The following is a 17,837-nucleotide window of genomic DNA, read 5'->3' as shown; positions in this document are numbered from 1 at the left end:
AAATACAACCTCTTTACCAGGCACTTCCAGTAGACCTTCGATCGTTTTGCTCTTCTTTGAAACAAATTGCCTTTGCTGTTTGAAACACTCCTTACGAGGAGGTCGTCAACCTGTTTTTCGAGTAATTCGGGAGATTGTCGAAACTAAAATATTCGGTAGTGGCGCTCAGTTTATATGAATTTCGTTTCGAGTGCAAATAGTAATACAGTGCAGACGAATCTGAAAGCAGCGTTTGATCGGGTGGATCACGGTGTCCTCCTTACAAGGCTTAAGCTGGCAGATTCCGCGCTGTTCTGTAACTGGCTACACTCGTACCTAACACTCACTCGTAAGCTGAATCTGAAGATCGGGTCCCAGTTTTCCGATTCGTTCTAGAATCTCTAGCGTACCACAGGGGAGCAACCTTAGACCACTGCACTTTAATACTTTAATTTGCCTTTAAAATCGTAAAAGAGTTCCGTGCCCCGTTCAGTTGGGAATTCAGTTTGGATAAGTGATCTAATGTCTCTATCAACAAATTTGGATCACTAGAATCAAAGCAGTGCAATGCTTTGTGCAATTTTCCACGGTGTGTTTTGGATTTATTTGATTTAGTTAAAACAAAACACGAGGTCAGGTCCAAAGTCATTTTCCCATAGTTTTTAACTTCCATCCCGCTTGTCCATCCCCCCAGCCATTTGTACATCAATTTTCGTTCCGGAAATCAATGTAATGAACCGTTTTTTTTTCTCCTTGTTTAGACCTCGCCCCTCATCAAAAAATTAAAATGTGTTTATCGAAATACAAAACTGTTAAAAATCCGCACGAGAATCAGTTTGCGAATATCGTTTTTATTTTGTTTGTTTGTTTGTTTATAGGTATGAACAGACCTAGAGGAGTCGTTATGCCATATTGTAAAGGTGATCGCTTGCAATTAAATGCATTTTTAAGCCCAAAAGAAAAGAATAAAATTGTATCGAAGACACGCCTTCCTGGCTGAATGAAAGACTACTCGTAATACTGTTTGTTTTAGCAGCAGCTCAGTAGCTGCTGCTGAATGGTTGTTGTTGTTGTTGTAGTTGTTGTGGTTGAGCTGATTGGCTCAACGATTGACTGAGAGAGAAAAAAACAAAGAACGTCATCATGCCAGCCAGACAAGTTCCAGTGTAGGTACTAATGTTCGTTTATTATAATTGCCAAGCAAAGCCAAAGCATGCATGAGATTTATTGATTTTAGCAATGCCTTGCAAAATTATGTTTATCTATTGAGCAAATGTTTCTCTCAGTTCATCGAAAAGTGCTTTTCACATTTTATATTTTTATGATTTCCTTCTGCGAGGAATAAAAATAAAACGCAAACGCAGGAAATATAAATAAAAACGGAACCATGCAAAATATAAACAGAATGTTTTAAAGCGAAACTAATTCTAGAAAACAAAGAAACATGCGATACAATGGAGGAGCGTGTTGGAAAAAGTTAGGACTGTAAGTGTGAAATAAAACCCGAACAAAAGCTCGATAGAGACGTAAAATTTATGAACATTTAGATGATTATCAAGTGGTGGAAAATATAATTTGCACCCAGATAAGGTTCTCGTTCTAATCAAGATATGGATGTTTATTGGAAAATGAAAATGTAGTAAAAAAACCGGCCATTAAATCAATGTTTTATAACTTACTAGATAAATAACGAAGAAAGATATTAAACCAAAGACAAAGCAGACGGACTATTAACTGAACACATCTGAACTTTATATTAGCTGGTGCGAAATCAGCTACTGTAAAATTCCACCACACGAACCTAGCACCCGGAGTAAGTGGCAGTAAGTGCTCCGTGCACTCTGGGCAATGAATGAAAAAGAAATGCATAAATATTGTTGACTGACTGAGTCATGGCATGGCAATCAACTCTTCAGCTGTGAAGTGCTCTCGTATTGCTTGCCTGCTTGCTTGCTTGCTTGCTACTAAGGTACAATTAGAATCTCGTAAAAAAACACGATTATCTCAAGTCGATTATTTCCCCGCCCCCCGGACGCCCGGACTCTGGCCGTGGCCCCTCCCTAACAACGGGCAACCGTCAATGACTATCCATTGACACAGCAGTAGGAGGCGTTGATAAGCATAAAATACTTGCACCAGGACATGCACGCGCGCACGCGCGTTCATTAAACATAATCACTAGCGTGTCCAGCCAGACCTGAACAAAGGCTCCGGGGCACTCAACCTTTTGGAAGAATGTTTTGGTCTACAAAAACGTAGGATTTGTCACAAAAATATCGGTCGATTAGGTTGAAAACTGCGGACATTTGGATGCAGTTGAATTTAAAATCAAATTTGAAATTAGATGTGAAACTGAACTAGAAAAATTAGAGTTGAAATTGGACTTGAAATTCCAAGAAAATTCGTCTTTTCAGGTTGAGTTTTTCGAGACTTAGCCAAATAGGGATTCGACCTCTCGTGATTCTGTCATTTACAATTTCAGCCTATTGTCTTTCTGTATCGTGTTTATAGTATTTGCTCTTACTTTTCCTCCTTTTCCTTTCGTTTTTCGTCTTTTTCTATCGCTTATCCATTTGCTGTCCCGTATTTCTATCTCCCGATTTTGTCTACCTCCGATTTTATCAGCTTTTTATTGCGAGTTTGTCAGCCTATAAATTTTGTTTAACTTTTGTGCTTTTAAACACGATTTATAAAACTTTTTAGCCTGCTTGAAACTATTCTGATTCTCTGGGGAGAGTTTTTGAATAAAATGATGCCTTCTTGCGAGTAATTCGGGGTCAAAATTAGGGTATTTTTATAGTAAAAGTTCTATAGTTCCTAAACAATCAAAGATAGAGGTATACTATACTCAGCAATGTTGTGTATTTTTACTATTTGTACAACTTTGTGAGACAGGAAAAAGTCATACAACAACTCCAAAAACAGCTAAAATAGAAAAACTGATTTTAACGAGTTTTTATTTATGAGAAATAGCATTTTTCGATCTTTGGTGAAGAGATAGAAGGTTACTGTCTTCAGCAAAATGTCTTGTAATAATCTGCTGTAAAACTTTGCAGAACACAACAATGTGTTATATTGAAACTGAAGAAAAATAAATGTTTTATTTCACTTTTAGGGGGATTAATCAAAATTTGAATTCCGCTGGACGATAGAACTTTTAATTTTAAGAAAGTCTTCCAAAGATTCCAATAACCAAAAACCACCTTTTCCCCCTCAAAGCTGATGCGCACCAAAAAAGGTTCTGGACCAGTGTGCTGTGCCCGGTTCATTGAGGTTTCGGTTGACCAATTGAGAGTTAAAATTTAATTTTTAGTAGAAGTCTTCGATATTGCAAGGTCTTAAGTCTTGATTTTGAAAAAAATGCTAAAATAAAATTTCCCGATTTTGTCAGTTTCTCCCCATTTTGTCAGCCCAAAATTCAACATGGAGCTGACAAAATCGGAGCGTTACTGGATATTCCAATCGACCTGTTTTTCCCGTTTTCCTTGTTTCCTCAATAGATTTTTTCTTTTTCTGTACCGTTTTTCCACTATTTGTTTTGTTTTCCTACCCTTTTCTTGTTTTCCCTTTTTTCTCTTCTTTTTCTATCCCGATTTGACCCTCGTTTTCCCCTTTTTGGTTTTTTTGTTTTGATTTTCAGTTTTGTTTCGTCTTCTGCCCTTTTTTGGACTCCTTTTCTATTTTTTCGTATTTGTGTATTCCGTTCTTCCTCTTATTATGTCCTCCTTTTCTGTTACGTTCTGTTTTTTCATTTCCGTACCCATTTGTCTTTCTTTTTCATATTTTCTTTCAATTTCGTTCTTTTGTGCTCGTTGCTTCTGTAATTTCTTTTCTTCTTTGCTTCATTATTATCCCGTTTCTTATCCTGTCTGTTTTTCTCGTTTTCCTCGTTTCCTTCACCGTTTTGTTCCTTTTCGTTCGCTTTTATTCTTTTTCTATAGATTATCTAATTTTTTCTTACCTTCTATCATGCTATTTGCTCTTGTTTTTCACTAGTTTTGCTATTTTCTTTCCCGTTTTTCGTGTTTTACTGTTCTAGTTTTCGTCTTTTTGTTACTATTTTTATCTCGTTTTTCCGCTTCATCTGTTCCGTTTTTCCATCTTTTACGTATTTCTGTATTTGGCTCCCTTTCATCGATTTTTTGTATTTTTCTGTATTTTTTTGTTTGAAAATTTACTGCTTTTTTCTTTTTTTTCTGTCCCATTTGCCCGTTTTTTGTCCAATCTTTCTCCTATTCTCCGTCTGGCTCCTTTTTCTTGTTTTCCTCGTTTCGGGTTTCTTCTTAATCGGGTTTCTTTCTTCCTTTTAACTCCTTTTATATTATTTCGTTTAAACCTGTTCCGTTTTTTCTCTTCTTATATCCTACTTTTCTGTCACGTTTTGTTTTTATTTTCCGCTTCTTTTTGTCTTCCGATTTTATTTTTTGTTTCTGATTTCTTTTTTTCTGTTCTCATCAGTTCTGTTCCCGTAATTTGTCTTTCTTTTTCTCTTTTACCATTCCGTTGCTTCTTCTTATCTGTTCTTTTTCCTTCTCCATTTCTTCTTTTCTCTTCTCTTTTTCTTCTGCCTCTTTTTCTCTTCTGCCCCTTTTTCTCACTTTTATGCATTTTTTCTCTTCTTATGTCTCGTTTTCATCCACTCGTTTTTATTTTTATTCCAGTTTTTCTTCTATTTCTCTCCTTCGCGTTTCCGTCTTTTTCTTTTCTGTTTGTCCAATTTTCGTTCGTTTTCGTCTCCCGTGTTACGTTTTTTTCTTCTTTTGTCCGATTGATCTCTATATAGTTTCTTTTTCTGTTTCACTATTCTTTTCATATTTCACTTGTATCATTTCGAATCATTTTCCTTATTTTTCTCTCCTGTTTTCTCATTTTTCCTGTCACGTTTTACGTGTCCCACGTGTGTGTTAATGTCCCATTTTTTTTCTTAGTTTCAATAATGTTTTTTCTTTTGTTTTTCACTCTTTTTGTGTTATTTTCATTCCTGTTTTCCATCTTTTTACTTTCCTTTTATTTTTTTCCGTTTCCAGTTTTCGTCTTTTTCTAACTTATCTGCTTTCTTCTTATTTTTCGTTGATTTTAAGACTTTTAAGACTCCCGTTTCTCTTTCTTTTCTGTCACGGTTATTCTATTTTTGGCACCCTTTTTCCCCTTGCTCTCCAATCTCCCTTGCATCACCTGGTTTTCCGCTATTTCTCGCGTTTCCTTTGATTTTGTTGAAAATTGCTTCTATTTCCTTCTTTGTCTGTCGCATTTTTCCGTTTTTTGTCCCATTTTTCCGTTTTTTATCCCATTTTTCTCCTTTCCTCCATCGGTTTTCTTTTCTTTTCTCTTTGGGTTTTGCTCTTCTCTTTTGCTTTTTTCTGTCGCGTTATCCCTGTATTTCTCTCCCTATTTCCTATTTTTTGTCACTTTTTTTCTGTACGTGCTTCCTTCCATTTATCTCGTTTTTCTTATTTCTATCTGCTGTTTCCTCTTTCTGTGTTTACTTCTTTTCGCTCTTTTTTCTTTCATTTTTTACTCTTTTTATAAACTCTCATTCAGTCACGTTTTACGTCGTTTTCTTCTCTCTCTCTCTCTCTCTCTCTCTCTCTCTCTCTAATCATGTTTGTCCAGTTTTTGACGCGAATTTTTTCTGAAGTTTGACTGTACTTATATTTTCATAAGAAACTGCTCTAAGCAACGCATTCATTCCTCTTTTCCCGTTTTCCCGTTTGTGACCAATTTTTTTTCTCATTTTAAATCCTGTTTAAAATGAGAAAAAACCAGGAACTTTGTTCTTTTCTTTTCCGTTTTTCGTCTTTTCTCCCCATTTCGTTTCCAGTTTTTCCTATTTTTGTAATTCTAGTTATTTCATTTTTTTTCTATTTACTAAGTATCAGGCTCCCTTTTTCCCTCTTTTATCACTACTTTTTCTGTCCGGTTTACCTTTTCATTTTTAAAATTACTTTTTTTTTCTTTTTCTGTCCAATTTTTCCGGTTTTTGTCTAATCTTTCTCCTTTACTGCGTTAGACCTGACCAGACCTGACGCTAGATTGCGTTGCTCATTTTCCTCCTCTCATTTATTGGGTTGCTTTTTTCTACTACGCATTTTTTTAGTTTCACTTGTTTTCTGTTTCATTTCCCTTTCTTGTCTCGTTTTTCCTATTTTTCTCTCCTGTTTTCACACCTCTTCTGTTTTTTTTGTCATTTTCATTACTGTTTCGTCTTTTTCTTCTTACTCGTTTGTTTTTTTTTTCGTTTTTCTCTAACTCTTTCAATTTATTTTAATGTTTGTTTATATTTTCCTTAATATCTATCACAGTTTTGGTTCCTTTTTGTCTTTGTTGCGATTTTCCTTTTTTATCTTCTGTTTTTTTCGTCTTTTTCTCTCCCATTTTACCTTTTCCTTTGATTCTTTCGAAAACTACTGTTCTTTTTCTGGCCCACTTTTCCATTCTTTGTCCTATCTATCATCCGTTCCTATATTTATGTCCCGTTTAACCTTTTCTCTCGGTTCTTTTATTGAGTTTATTCTCTTTCACTATGGTTTGGCCTGTTGGTTTCACTTTCCGTATGATATCTGTTCCTCTCCCGTTTTCTACGTTCTCTATCCGGTTTCTTCATCCTCTCGTTATTCTTTTCTTGTTGGGTTTCACGTGATTTCTGATTCGTTTTCCCTTTTTTGTGCTGTTTTCCCTATTATTCTCTCCCTTTTTCCCATTTTTTCTGTCGCAATTTTTTTTCTTTTCTGTATCGTTTATCTCGTTTTATCTGGTTTTATCTGGTTTTACCTCATTTTTCTCTTGTTCTTTCTTTTTTCTGTCTGCTGTTACCTCTTCCTTTCTCTTACTTGTCTATCCCGCGTTACGCTTCATTTTTCCTCTTTCCCTTTTCGGTTTTTGTCATTTCTTTCCAACTTTTTATCGTTTTTCTTTTTTTTTTGTCGGAAGGTGTGACTACTGCGACCATTATTTTGATCTATTGTGGTAATCGTTTTTCTTTCTTCTCTCACTTTACTTTCTGTTTCATTCCCGTTTTCTGTCTTTTTATCTTCTCATTCGTCTTCATCTATTCATCGTCTTCATCGTTATGTTCTTTTAGATACCACGTTTTTCCTTCTATTCTGTTTCTGTTTAGTTCCCTTTTTTATCACCAATTTCCCTTTTTTTCTCCCGTTGTACCTTCTCCTTTGTCTCGTTTCCTCTATCTATTTTCCTTTTTTTGGTTTCAGTTTCCTTTTTGGTGTCTCCTCACTTCCTTTCTGTCTTTTATTTCTCGTTTTTCTTTTTTTCTGTCCGCTGTTTCCTCTTTCTCTCCTTATACCCCAATTTTTTCCTCGTTTTTCCTCTATTTTCCCTTCTTCAACTTATTTTGTCCTACTTTTCTGTCATCTTCTGGGTTTTCCGTTCCCTTTGGTTTTCCTTTCTCATATTTTCTCTTAATTTTTTTCCTTTTTCTGTCCTAGTTTCTCCTGTTCCCGTATTCTCTCTTTTACTTTTTCTCCTGTACTATTCCGTTTTTTCCTATTTTCTGTTCATTTTCTTTCTCTTTTTCCTCATTTTCTTTCTAGTTTTTCTATTTTATTTTTATCGGTTGTCAGTCTTACTAAATCAGAACAGATTTTGTACTTTCTCCGACGTTTCGACTATATTGTTGAAGTCTTTATCAAGGATCTCTACAATACAAGGGGTGTTGGATTCGTTACAAATTTTGTTGATTTTTGGTTATACGTCTGAATAATTGTTTAATGTAATAAATCAAAAATAAGGTGAATTGAAAATCTTGATGTAAGACTAAAAATATCAACTAAACGAGGATGAGAGTCGAACTCATAGCTCTCAAGTTGTAGTAGCTCTCAAGTAGTTGAGCGTGTTGTTTAACAAATTATACCACCAGGCCAGGCCGTCTGATATCTTATAGTCTAACATCAAATTTTGCTGCATTATCGAACTTTTTGATTGTATCACGCATTTATTATTATTTTGGGTATTATTTGCCGACTCGTTTGTTCTTGCAACGCTGGCTGATAGCTTGGTTTGCTATTCTTACAACTGTAAAATGAATGTAAATTGGTTCTAAATTGGTCTTCAAACGGGATTTGTAATTGACTTCAAATTAGACTTGGTAATCGACATGAAATTAAACTCAAATTGAAATTGAAATTGAATATAAGTAGGATTTAAATTCCACTTGAAATTGTATTTAGAATTTTACTTGAAACTAGACTTGAAATCAATGTCGAAATTGGGCATGAAATTTAGACTTAAAATTAGACTTAAATTAGGTTTGAAACTAAATTTGAAATTTAATTTGTGACTGAGCTTAGAATTGGACTTGAAATAATGAAACTGGAAATACGGGACAGCAAAAGGATAAACCAAAAATCAAAAAACGATACTGAAATGGAAAAACACTGAACTATTTTCACGCAAATAATTTACCCCACTTATCGTAAAAATGGAGCCAGATTTTATTACAAACTGCGGACTTCTGTATTAGAGAAATTATTTTGTTTTATATTAAATTTTAAAGGAAAGGAGAGGGGCACGTTGTAACTACACCCTCCCTTCCTTCCTGTCCCACTCGCTCTTTCCCAAAATTTTTGTTTCGTTTCTTAACTTAAAATTTTGCAACTTACATCGCTCATGTCGCCGACATCGAGGTGTTTGCTGTCGACACCGCTTCCATTGGTGTCGTCCGGGACCAACGAACCAGCCGTTGGTCCTGGACCCATCGGTGTCCACCTTGTCGTAATGGTGCCGGCTCCCAGTCCACTATCTGTAAAAGCCAAAACGAGAAAAAAAACGAGAAACAATTAGTTACAATGTTTTGTAAAATGACATATCAAAAACATTCTCGCAGTAGGTCAAGCCCGTTGCTAAACAACGGGGCAAAAATTCGCTAAATACTGAGATAAATGAATGCTAAACGATGTAAATTAGCGTTCCGAAGAGATGTGAACCCCGTGGATGACCCCACAGCCCCGTAGTGGGCGGGTGGTCGGTCAGGCAGCTGCGCTGCCCGACAATCGGGTTTCGTTGAGCTTCCAGCAATAAATCTAAATTTGTTCAGTGACTGCAATTTAGTGTGCACTCCTTCTGTGCCCGGTTGGCTGTCGTCGTCGTCGTTTCTTTTGCTTCCACCTTCCGGGCTGATTTTCATTGGCCGGCCGGTTCTGGTCATTACAAAATAGATTGTTTATCGCTTCGCAGGCCATCAGCTGAGCCCGCAGCAGGTAGGTACGTTGGCATGTAATAACATATCAACGGAACGAACCACTTATCTTATCTCTCTCTCTAGGTCTCTCTGTGCCGGCAGAGACAGAAAGCTAGTGAGGTTGACGCAGGAACAACTCTAACTGAGTCAAGTCGAGAAGGGAGGAAATTTGTCATAATTATTTGTTTCTGCTTCTTTTTTTTTACTACCGGCTAAGTCGTAGACTTAGTAAGGTTGTTAGTGTGGAGAAAGAAGATTCGAATAATGATCGTAATAACAATGATGATGATGATAATGATTATGATGATGATGACGTTGGTTGGGCCCGTAGGAGAGATTGAGATATATAAACATTTAGATTGCTCGCTAGCTGTCCAATTATCAAAGGTTGCAGAGTGCCGAAAGCAGTGCGCGCCGTAGAATTATCGCAAATTATACCAGCAGTCAGAGTCAGAAGTGGTCACGTGGCGATTGTACCTGTTCAGGGCCAACCTGGAAGTGGGTGAGTCACATCACTTCACCACGCACCACGCAGACATTTGCTAACGATTTTCGCTTCCGATGGTCGTATAGTTTTTTTATGGTCAGGCTTAATACTGTTGTAAAGTTGTTACTCGGTCAATTTAACATAGATACCGTGAAATTAAAATTTTAATTTTAACCGGTAAATAGTTGTTGATAAATGTTTTAATGTTTTGGATGCCAACAAAGCCATGTTTCAGAAACAACCATTCTTGTCTTCACGTATGTAACTTAAGTAAGCTATTTGTACAAAGAGTGTACACAGGAAACTATAATCTGATCTTGTTTCCAGATGGATATTGCAATGTAGAATGTGTGAAGAAAAACTGTGTAAAGAAAATATATAAGCATATGTATTGCTTCTTGCTCAATAGCCGATATTGCAAAGAAAAAAAAAGTGCGGAATACAGGAAAAACACAAAAGAGACACATTTACAAGTGGTTGAGAGACAAAAAGCGGATAGGAGCTGTATCAAATGACTAAGAGACAAAGGGACTCAGAGTAAGATCGGGCACTCAGCTAGGAACGATATGAATAGAAGATAATTAGAGAACGCAATTTGAGAAAAAGGACAAAATTAGGAATAAATAAAGTCAAAAGAAGAACAAAATTAGAGTAATATCGCAACAAAATAACGACAAAACTTGGACACAATCAGGCCAACATAAGAACAAAATTAGGACGAATTCGTGTCAAAACTGCAGTACAACGTTGAAACTTAGAAAGGCAAGGTAAAGGGTAAAATTATAAAACAATTAACAAAATCAGAAGAAAACTTTAGAAAAACAGGTCCAAATCATGAAATTAGTAAGAAATTAATAAAAATTACTTACAAAATTGGTATAAAATTTAAAAAATAAATAAAATAAAAACTGAATGTAGACAAAATGTGATAAAATCAGAACAATATTAAGAACAAAAAAAAAAAAAGATTAGAAAAAGTTAGGTCAAACCGAAACAAAATTGGGACCAAGTTACAACAAAATGGGAATAAAATAAGGAGAAAAATTAGAAGAGCTTAGCGATTTTTAAAAATAAGAATATTATTTAAAAAAATTGGGAAAATCACAGCCAAATAAAGATTGGAACGAAACTTAAGCAAAATTAGTACAAAAGTAGAGGAAATTAACAGAGAAATAAGACTCAAAATTGAAACAATATTGGGAAAGATATACGAAATAGAGCAAACCAAACTACGATCAAATTTGGGCACAAAATTGGGACAAATTCGTGCCAAAGTTACTACAAAACTGCAACCTAGGAACAAATAAGACAAAATAACTTTCAAATTTGGCACAAAATCAAAGTTAAATTTTGACAAATTAGGGAAAAATACGACCGAAGCAAAAGCCTTGCGTGCAAACGTCTTTAAAACTTCTTTAAGAGCCTTCTTTGTCGACAGACTTCGCTGTTGGTTAGGTACGGGGTTAGTGCAAGGATCCTATTGGCTCTAAAAAAAACTTGGATAATTGAAAGGCACAAAAATAGTGACATAAAAAAAGAAAATAAAAAAATCAAACAAGAAAATTCAAAAGAAAAAATAAACAAACATATAATAAAAATTACAAAAAATACATAAGTAAAACAAGGCAACCAAAAAATGACGAAAGGGTATAGAGAGGACCAAAAGTACCTAAAAACTACGAAAAAGCGGCGAATGGACAACCAGATGAAGGCGGGGAGACTACGAAAACTGCCAAAAAAGAGTACAAGGAAATAAGCTGAAACGATGGCGAAAAGACAGTAGAAGGACGTCAAAACGACTCTAAAAATTTGACAGAAGGACGCCAAAACAGGAATATTCAACTCAAAAAGACAACAAAAACGGCAAAACACGCAAATAAAACGTAAAAAAGATCAGAAAAAACAACACATGGATGACGGATGACGTCGTCAAAATAGGACGACGGCGATCAAAAAAAAAATTAAAAAACAACAAAAAGATTAAAAGCGACGAAAAATGTCTATTTATAGAAAATTTAGAAAGAGAAAAAAGACACATTTAACATGTAGTCAGGATGAACTTGAAAATAATAAAGTTAAAATTAAATTAGGATAAGATATAATAAATGCTGGACAAAACCAGAACAATATTAAATCAAAATAGGGACAAACATAAAGGAAAATTGGAATGAAATTGGAACAAAACGGGAAAAAGTTAGGTCAAACTAGGACAAAATTGCTACAAAAATGAAGTAAAATTATAAAATGCTGACAAAACTTCAAAATTGGGACAAATTCATGTCAAAACTGTTGCCAAACTGGAACAATGGCAGAAATAAATCAAATTCACTTAAATTTCAGATTGGGATGGGACGTAATTCGAATAAATATGTTTAAATTAGGTTAAAATTCGAATGAAATTAAAACAAAATTAGAACAAAATATAATAAAATCTAGACAAAATCAGAATGAAACTGAGGGAAAATCGGGTTAAAACTTGGCCTAAAATTAGATGAGATTTGAAACAAAATTAGAACGGTATAAACGAAAAAAAAAGAAGGGGAAACATGAGAACGTAATTAGGACAAAATATGGGCAGAACTAAGGGAAAATAGATAAATTAAAACAATGTTAGAGCACATCATACAGAAAATATGGCTAAAACTGATACAAAATTAGAAAAAAATGAGACAAAAATAGGACAATAATTGTGCAAATCTGAGAAAAAATTTGAACATAATTGGTACTAAATAAGATTACAATTAGGACAAAATAAAAACAAAATCCAGACAAAACAAACATCAAAATAGGGATAAAATTTATAATTTATACAAAGTAAGGACAAACTTTGGACAAAACATGCCCAAAATTAAGATTAAATTAGAATGGATTTACTTAAAAAAGAACCAAATTGGGACAAAATTTACTCCAAATTAGGATTGAGTTGGGACAGTCTTCGAATAAGAATATTTAATTAGCGTAAAATTAAAACGAAATCGAAAATTGAAACGAAATTAAGTTAGAGAAAAATTTAACATAAGGACAGAAGGACAAAACTAGAGCCAACAGTAAGGAAATTCTGGATAATTCTGGCCAAAATTTAGTGCCAAAATGGGACAAGAATATCACAAAATCAAGACGAAATGTGAGAATTGAAGACAAAACCAAGGTCAATTTAAAGATGAAATTAAGACAAAATGAGGCAAAATTAAGATAAAATCAGGTGTTCTTTGGGATGAAATTAGGACAAAATATACTTAGAATTAAGATTCAGTTGGGACAACATCTGAATAAAAACACCCGATTTAATCCACCTATTGGTGAAAGGAACCACCCTAATAGTGTAAAAAGTTGCGCCATATTTTTATAATTAACTTTTCCAAAGGACAAAATTTGTCCATATCCAATGCAAATCAAATCGAAATTAGTCCAAATCTATTTCAGATCGCTCGAAATAGGTTCAAATCTGATGCAAATCAATCAAAATCCAATCTAATTTAGTCCAAATTCCATTGAAATTAGTCCAAATCTGACGAACATTCTCTAAATTCAATCGAAATTAGTCCGAAACTACTCCAAATTAGTACATTTCCGATCCAAATTAGTCCTAATCCGTCCGAATTAGTCCGAATTCAATAGAAAGTTGTTTAAAACTAATCCAACTAGGTCCAAATTCTATCTTAATTAGCTCAAATCCAATTAAATCTGACCAAATCAGTCCAAATCCGACCAAAATCACCAAATTATTTTGCATCTAATTGAAAATTGTCCTAATCCAATGCAAATCAAAAATAGATTAATCCAAATCGATGCAAATCCAATCGAAATTTATTCAAATCTGATCAAATTAGTGTAAATCCAACCAAAATCATCAAAATCGAATCGAAATCGGTTCAAAACGTCTCTAGTTCAGTGCAAATCTGATCCGATTTAGTCCAAACGCAATTCAAATTAGTTCAAATCCGACCAAAATCCAATTGTAATCAGTCAAAAACTACTCCAAAGCTGAGCAAATTCATCCAAATCCATTCCAAATTAGTACAAATTCAATCTAATCGGCCCAAACCTGTCCAAATCCGAACAAAATCCTCCAAATCGAATCGACATGAATCCAAAGCTAATCCAGATGAGCACAAATCCTACCAAATTGGTTGGAAGAATCAAATTCGAAGCAAAATAGGGGAAAAATTGATACCGTATTAAGTGTAAATTGCGTTAAAATTGATAAAAAATTAGGGCAAAAGTAAGTAAGACTCGGCAACGATACATTGTGCTACCGTCGCGATAAATGAGAAGAGCAGATGGGTCATCGTGCGGGTCGGTAATCATCGGTATTGTCTAGATTCCGATCGCGTTCAAAGACCTGACTGCTGAGCCGAGTCAGTCGTCTGCAGCTGGTTAAACGAGTAAGACTTTTCGGGGGCGATAATTTAGCCTTAGTATTAGTACACAAAATAAGGAAAAATTCAAAACCAACACAAAGCTCTACACAAAGACTAAACTCAGATAAAATTGGGGTAAAATTATATCGTTGGCACAAAATTTTACTGGAACAAAATTGGAGAAAAGCAGAACAAAGCTAGGCAAACTTAAAACTCGACTAACTCAAATTCAGGACAAATTGTACTATACAACAATTAGGTCTAAATTAGGATAAAATAGGAATAAAATAAATTTAAAAAATATAAAACCTCAACAAAATCCGACTTAAACTTAGACAAAATTGATGGGTTGAAATTAGGACCGAATTAGAGATTAAAATTAGTACTAAATAGGATAGAATTAGGTGAAAATGCAACCAAATTAGGACAAAACTGGGATTTGATTAAGAGAACATTAAAATTAGTTTGACACGAAATTAGAGAGAAATTTAACAAAATTAGAGAAAAACAAGAAATTGAAATCGGAACAAATTCAGGGTAAAAATAGGACAACAACAGAGCAAAAGTGTTTTATTCCACAACATTTGTTAAACCTTTTGTTTTGGTCAAAATTTGGGCGAAGATAATACTAATTTAACATGAATTCACGATCACGTTTACACCAAATTGAAGAGAAGTGGTGTAACATTAAATATGTTTGCCTAGAACTAGATTAGCACAACATGCAAAATTAGGACTGAATTTGGACCAAAATGGAATGAAATGTATTAAATTAGGACATAATTGGAATAAAATTTAATCGCCCTGCAGTAATAAAGAAGGGTTAAGTCTTAGAAAGACGTTCAAGCCCAAGGCTTTGCAGAAAAAAAAGAAAATTGGGATCTTCGAACGAAATTTGACCGCCATTCAAGACAAAACAAAGGTCAAAATGGGGACACAATTCCTTCCAAACTAAAATCAGATGACACAAAATAGGGGAAAAGATAGAATGAAATTAAGCTGAAATAAAACTAGGTTAGCACGAAATTATGACGTAACTAGAACAAAATTGGAATAAAATAAATACTCCAAGTATAAAACTGAACTGAAATTTAGATAAAATCAAAATAAAATTAAGACAGAATCGAGGAATCAACATTAGGGCAGATATGGAGCAAAATTAAGCCGTAATCGGATAATGTTGGGTAAAAAAATTGACGCCGATTTAGTATGGCATTTGAACCAGATTAAAACAGAGTAGAACAAAATTGTGATATGATAGTAATTTGGCACAAAATTGGAGAAAATGAGTTAAAACTAGGAAAACATAAGATCAAAATCGGGACAAAATAGGACAAGAATATAGCAGTGAGTGTAATCTAAAAAAAACAGATAAAATAGTTGTGGCAAAATTCACGCAACATCAGAATTATTGCATTGTAACAAAATTAGGCTAATTAGTCATTCAATCTGAACAAGATTTGAAAAAATTATTTTAAATTAGGATAACAAAATATGATAAAATTTGTGCAAAAGAGGTCAACATTAGGAAAAATTGAGTCAAAATTGAAACTAAAGTAGAACAGAATAGGACAAAAATGGGATGTACGTAATTAATTTTGAATTAGAACAGATTTGGCAAAAAATTAAAACAGACAAATTTAATGAATCGGAGAAAAATAAAAGTAGGATAATTAGGAAGAAATTGAGACAAAATTAATACTAATTTTGGGTATACTTAGGGCCAAAATGGGACAAAAATAGAGCAATCCTAGAACAAAATGTGAGAAATGAAGACAAAAACAAGGGACAACATTAAAATGAAATTAAGACAAACTTGAGGCAAAATTAAAACAAAATCAGGAGTACATTGGGTCGAAATTAGGGCAAAATGAATTTCCATTGAGTTGTGACTAAACTAGAATAAACAAAATTAAAACAGGGTAAAATTATAATGAAATTCAACAAAGTTTTGACGTAGGACTACGTCTTTGTTTACTATCTGCGACTGGGTAGCACTTTGTGAAAATGAAAATAGAAGTGTAACGTTGGAATGAAAGATTTCAAATGCTAATAACAACGAAACTACTGAACAAAACTGAACAATTTATATGTCGTTGGAAAGATAAAACGACCAACAATTTTATGGAGGGCGTAAGAGGGAGGGGGGGGGGACTCCGATACAAATGAAACTCAAATTTCCTTAAAACTCGAGAACTAATCAAACAAATGGAACCTAATTTGGCATGTGGGGGTTTTAGAAGGGAGGATTTTAGCAGAATTCGAAAATTTAATTGAAGGAAAAGCTGAAACTTTACGATTAAATCTCACTAATAATTTTATGGCAACAGATACTTGCAGGCTTGCTTAGTGTCTATTTTCAAGATTCGAACATTTTTCGAAATAAAGCTAGAGGATTCAATCAGGAAAAAAACGCAGAATTGGAACAAAAGTAGAGCAAAATAGGACAAAATTTTACCTAATTGCCTAAACCGGGAAAAAATAGTTCAAAATTGGAGGTCAATCCCGGTGTAATTGTTAGTATTCATGCCTTTAAGGCCATGGGCAAGGACTCGGTGTTAAATCCCAACCTCACAGAAGTCACGAATGACCTAAGAATAATAGAAAGCTGGGGCAAAATAGACACAAATCAGTACGACATTAAAACAAAACTAGACACAAATAGAACTAGATTATCATGAAATTCATACAATACATATTGGGATTTAATTGGAGACAATTGGAATAAAATAAATAAAATTAGTATAAAATTAAGGCAAAATTAGAACTAAATACGATAGAATCTGGACCAAATAGATCACAACTAAGTAAAACTGGGGTAAAATTGGAACCAAAAGGGCACAAAATTGAGATATAATTCAATGAAAATTTGAAGAGTGTTCGAACAAAATTAAAACCAAAAACGAACGAAAGTAGAGGAAGAATAAGAACGAAATTGGGACAAAATTAGGGTAGAAGTAAGGCAAAATAGAACAGTATTAGTACAAAGTTAGGACAAAGTTAGACAATTTAAAAAATTAAGCTAAAATAGACACAAAATTAGAAAAAAATGAGATGAAATTGCAACAAAAACAGGACAAGAATTGTGTAAATCTAGGACGTAACTGGGGCTAAATATGGTTCAGATTAGGACAAAATAGAAACAAAATTCAAGCAAAAAATAAAAAGATCAAGATAGAGACACTATTCATACAAAATAAGGGCGAAATTAAGACAAAATAAACATAAAATTAGGAATAAATTGGGACAGATTTGTGGTAAAATCTCACTTAAATAAAAATAGGAACACTAATTTAGGCAAAGTTTACTCAAATTTCGGATTGGGCTAGAGAAAAATTCAAATATGTATATGATTAAATTAGGCTAATATTAAAATGAAAATAACATATAATTAGGACAAAATATGATAAAATTCAGACAAACTCAGAACAAAACTGAGGCAAATCGGGCTAAAACTAGGAAGTGGATAAAATTGGAAGGTAAAAGTTGTACGAAATATGACAAAATCTATTTACATAATCTATTTGTATAAGAGGCTTATGTCTGTACCGAAAACCAGGTCTCTGACAGGACGTCATAAGAGGCTTATCGGTAACTAAAAACAGGTCCCTGACAGGACGTCATGCTTTCGTAGCAATGATTTGTATTCTCAGCCGCCTCACCGGTCGACTGCTGGACTGCTCGATTGCTCAACTGGCTGACTATAGTGGACGATTAGACTGCTCGATTTGATTGCTCGACTGGACTGCTTAACTGAACTGCTCGACTGAACTGTTCAATTCGATTGCTTGACACATTCGCTTGACTGCTACTC

At 34.2% G+C, this 17,837-nt stretch overlaps 1 protein-coding gene across 1 annotated transcript in view; it reads right to left on the bottom strand.

Annotated features, from left to right (window-relative positions):
* The window catches only part of LOC128738916 (protein scalloped), a 459,239-nt gene that overhangs the window by 96,962 nt on the left and 344,440 nt on the right, over window positions 1-17,837 (bottom strand). The window contains exons 2-3 of the mRNA XM_053834405.1: window positions 8,598-8,737; window positions 3,183-3,191 (exon numbers count right to left, since the gene is read on the bottom strand). Of these exons, the coding sequence (XP_053690380.1) occupies window positions 3,183-3,191; window positions 8,598-8,737 (149 nt within the window). The remainder of the gene's footprint in view (window positions 1-3,182; window positions 3,192-8,597; window positions 8,738-17,837) is intronic.

Source organism: Sabethes cyaneus, chromosome 1 (genome assembly GCF_943734655.1).
Source record: "Sabethes cyaneus chromosome 1, idSabCyanKW18_F2, whole genome shotgun sequence".
NCBI classification, from domain to species: domain Eukaryota; kingdom Metazoa; phylum Arthropoda; class Insecta; order Diptera; family Culicidae; genus Sabethes; species Sabethes cyaneus.
Note: the sequence above shows the minus strand (reverse complement) of the source record. Positions and strands in the feature narration are given on the sequence as shown.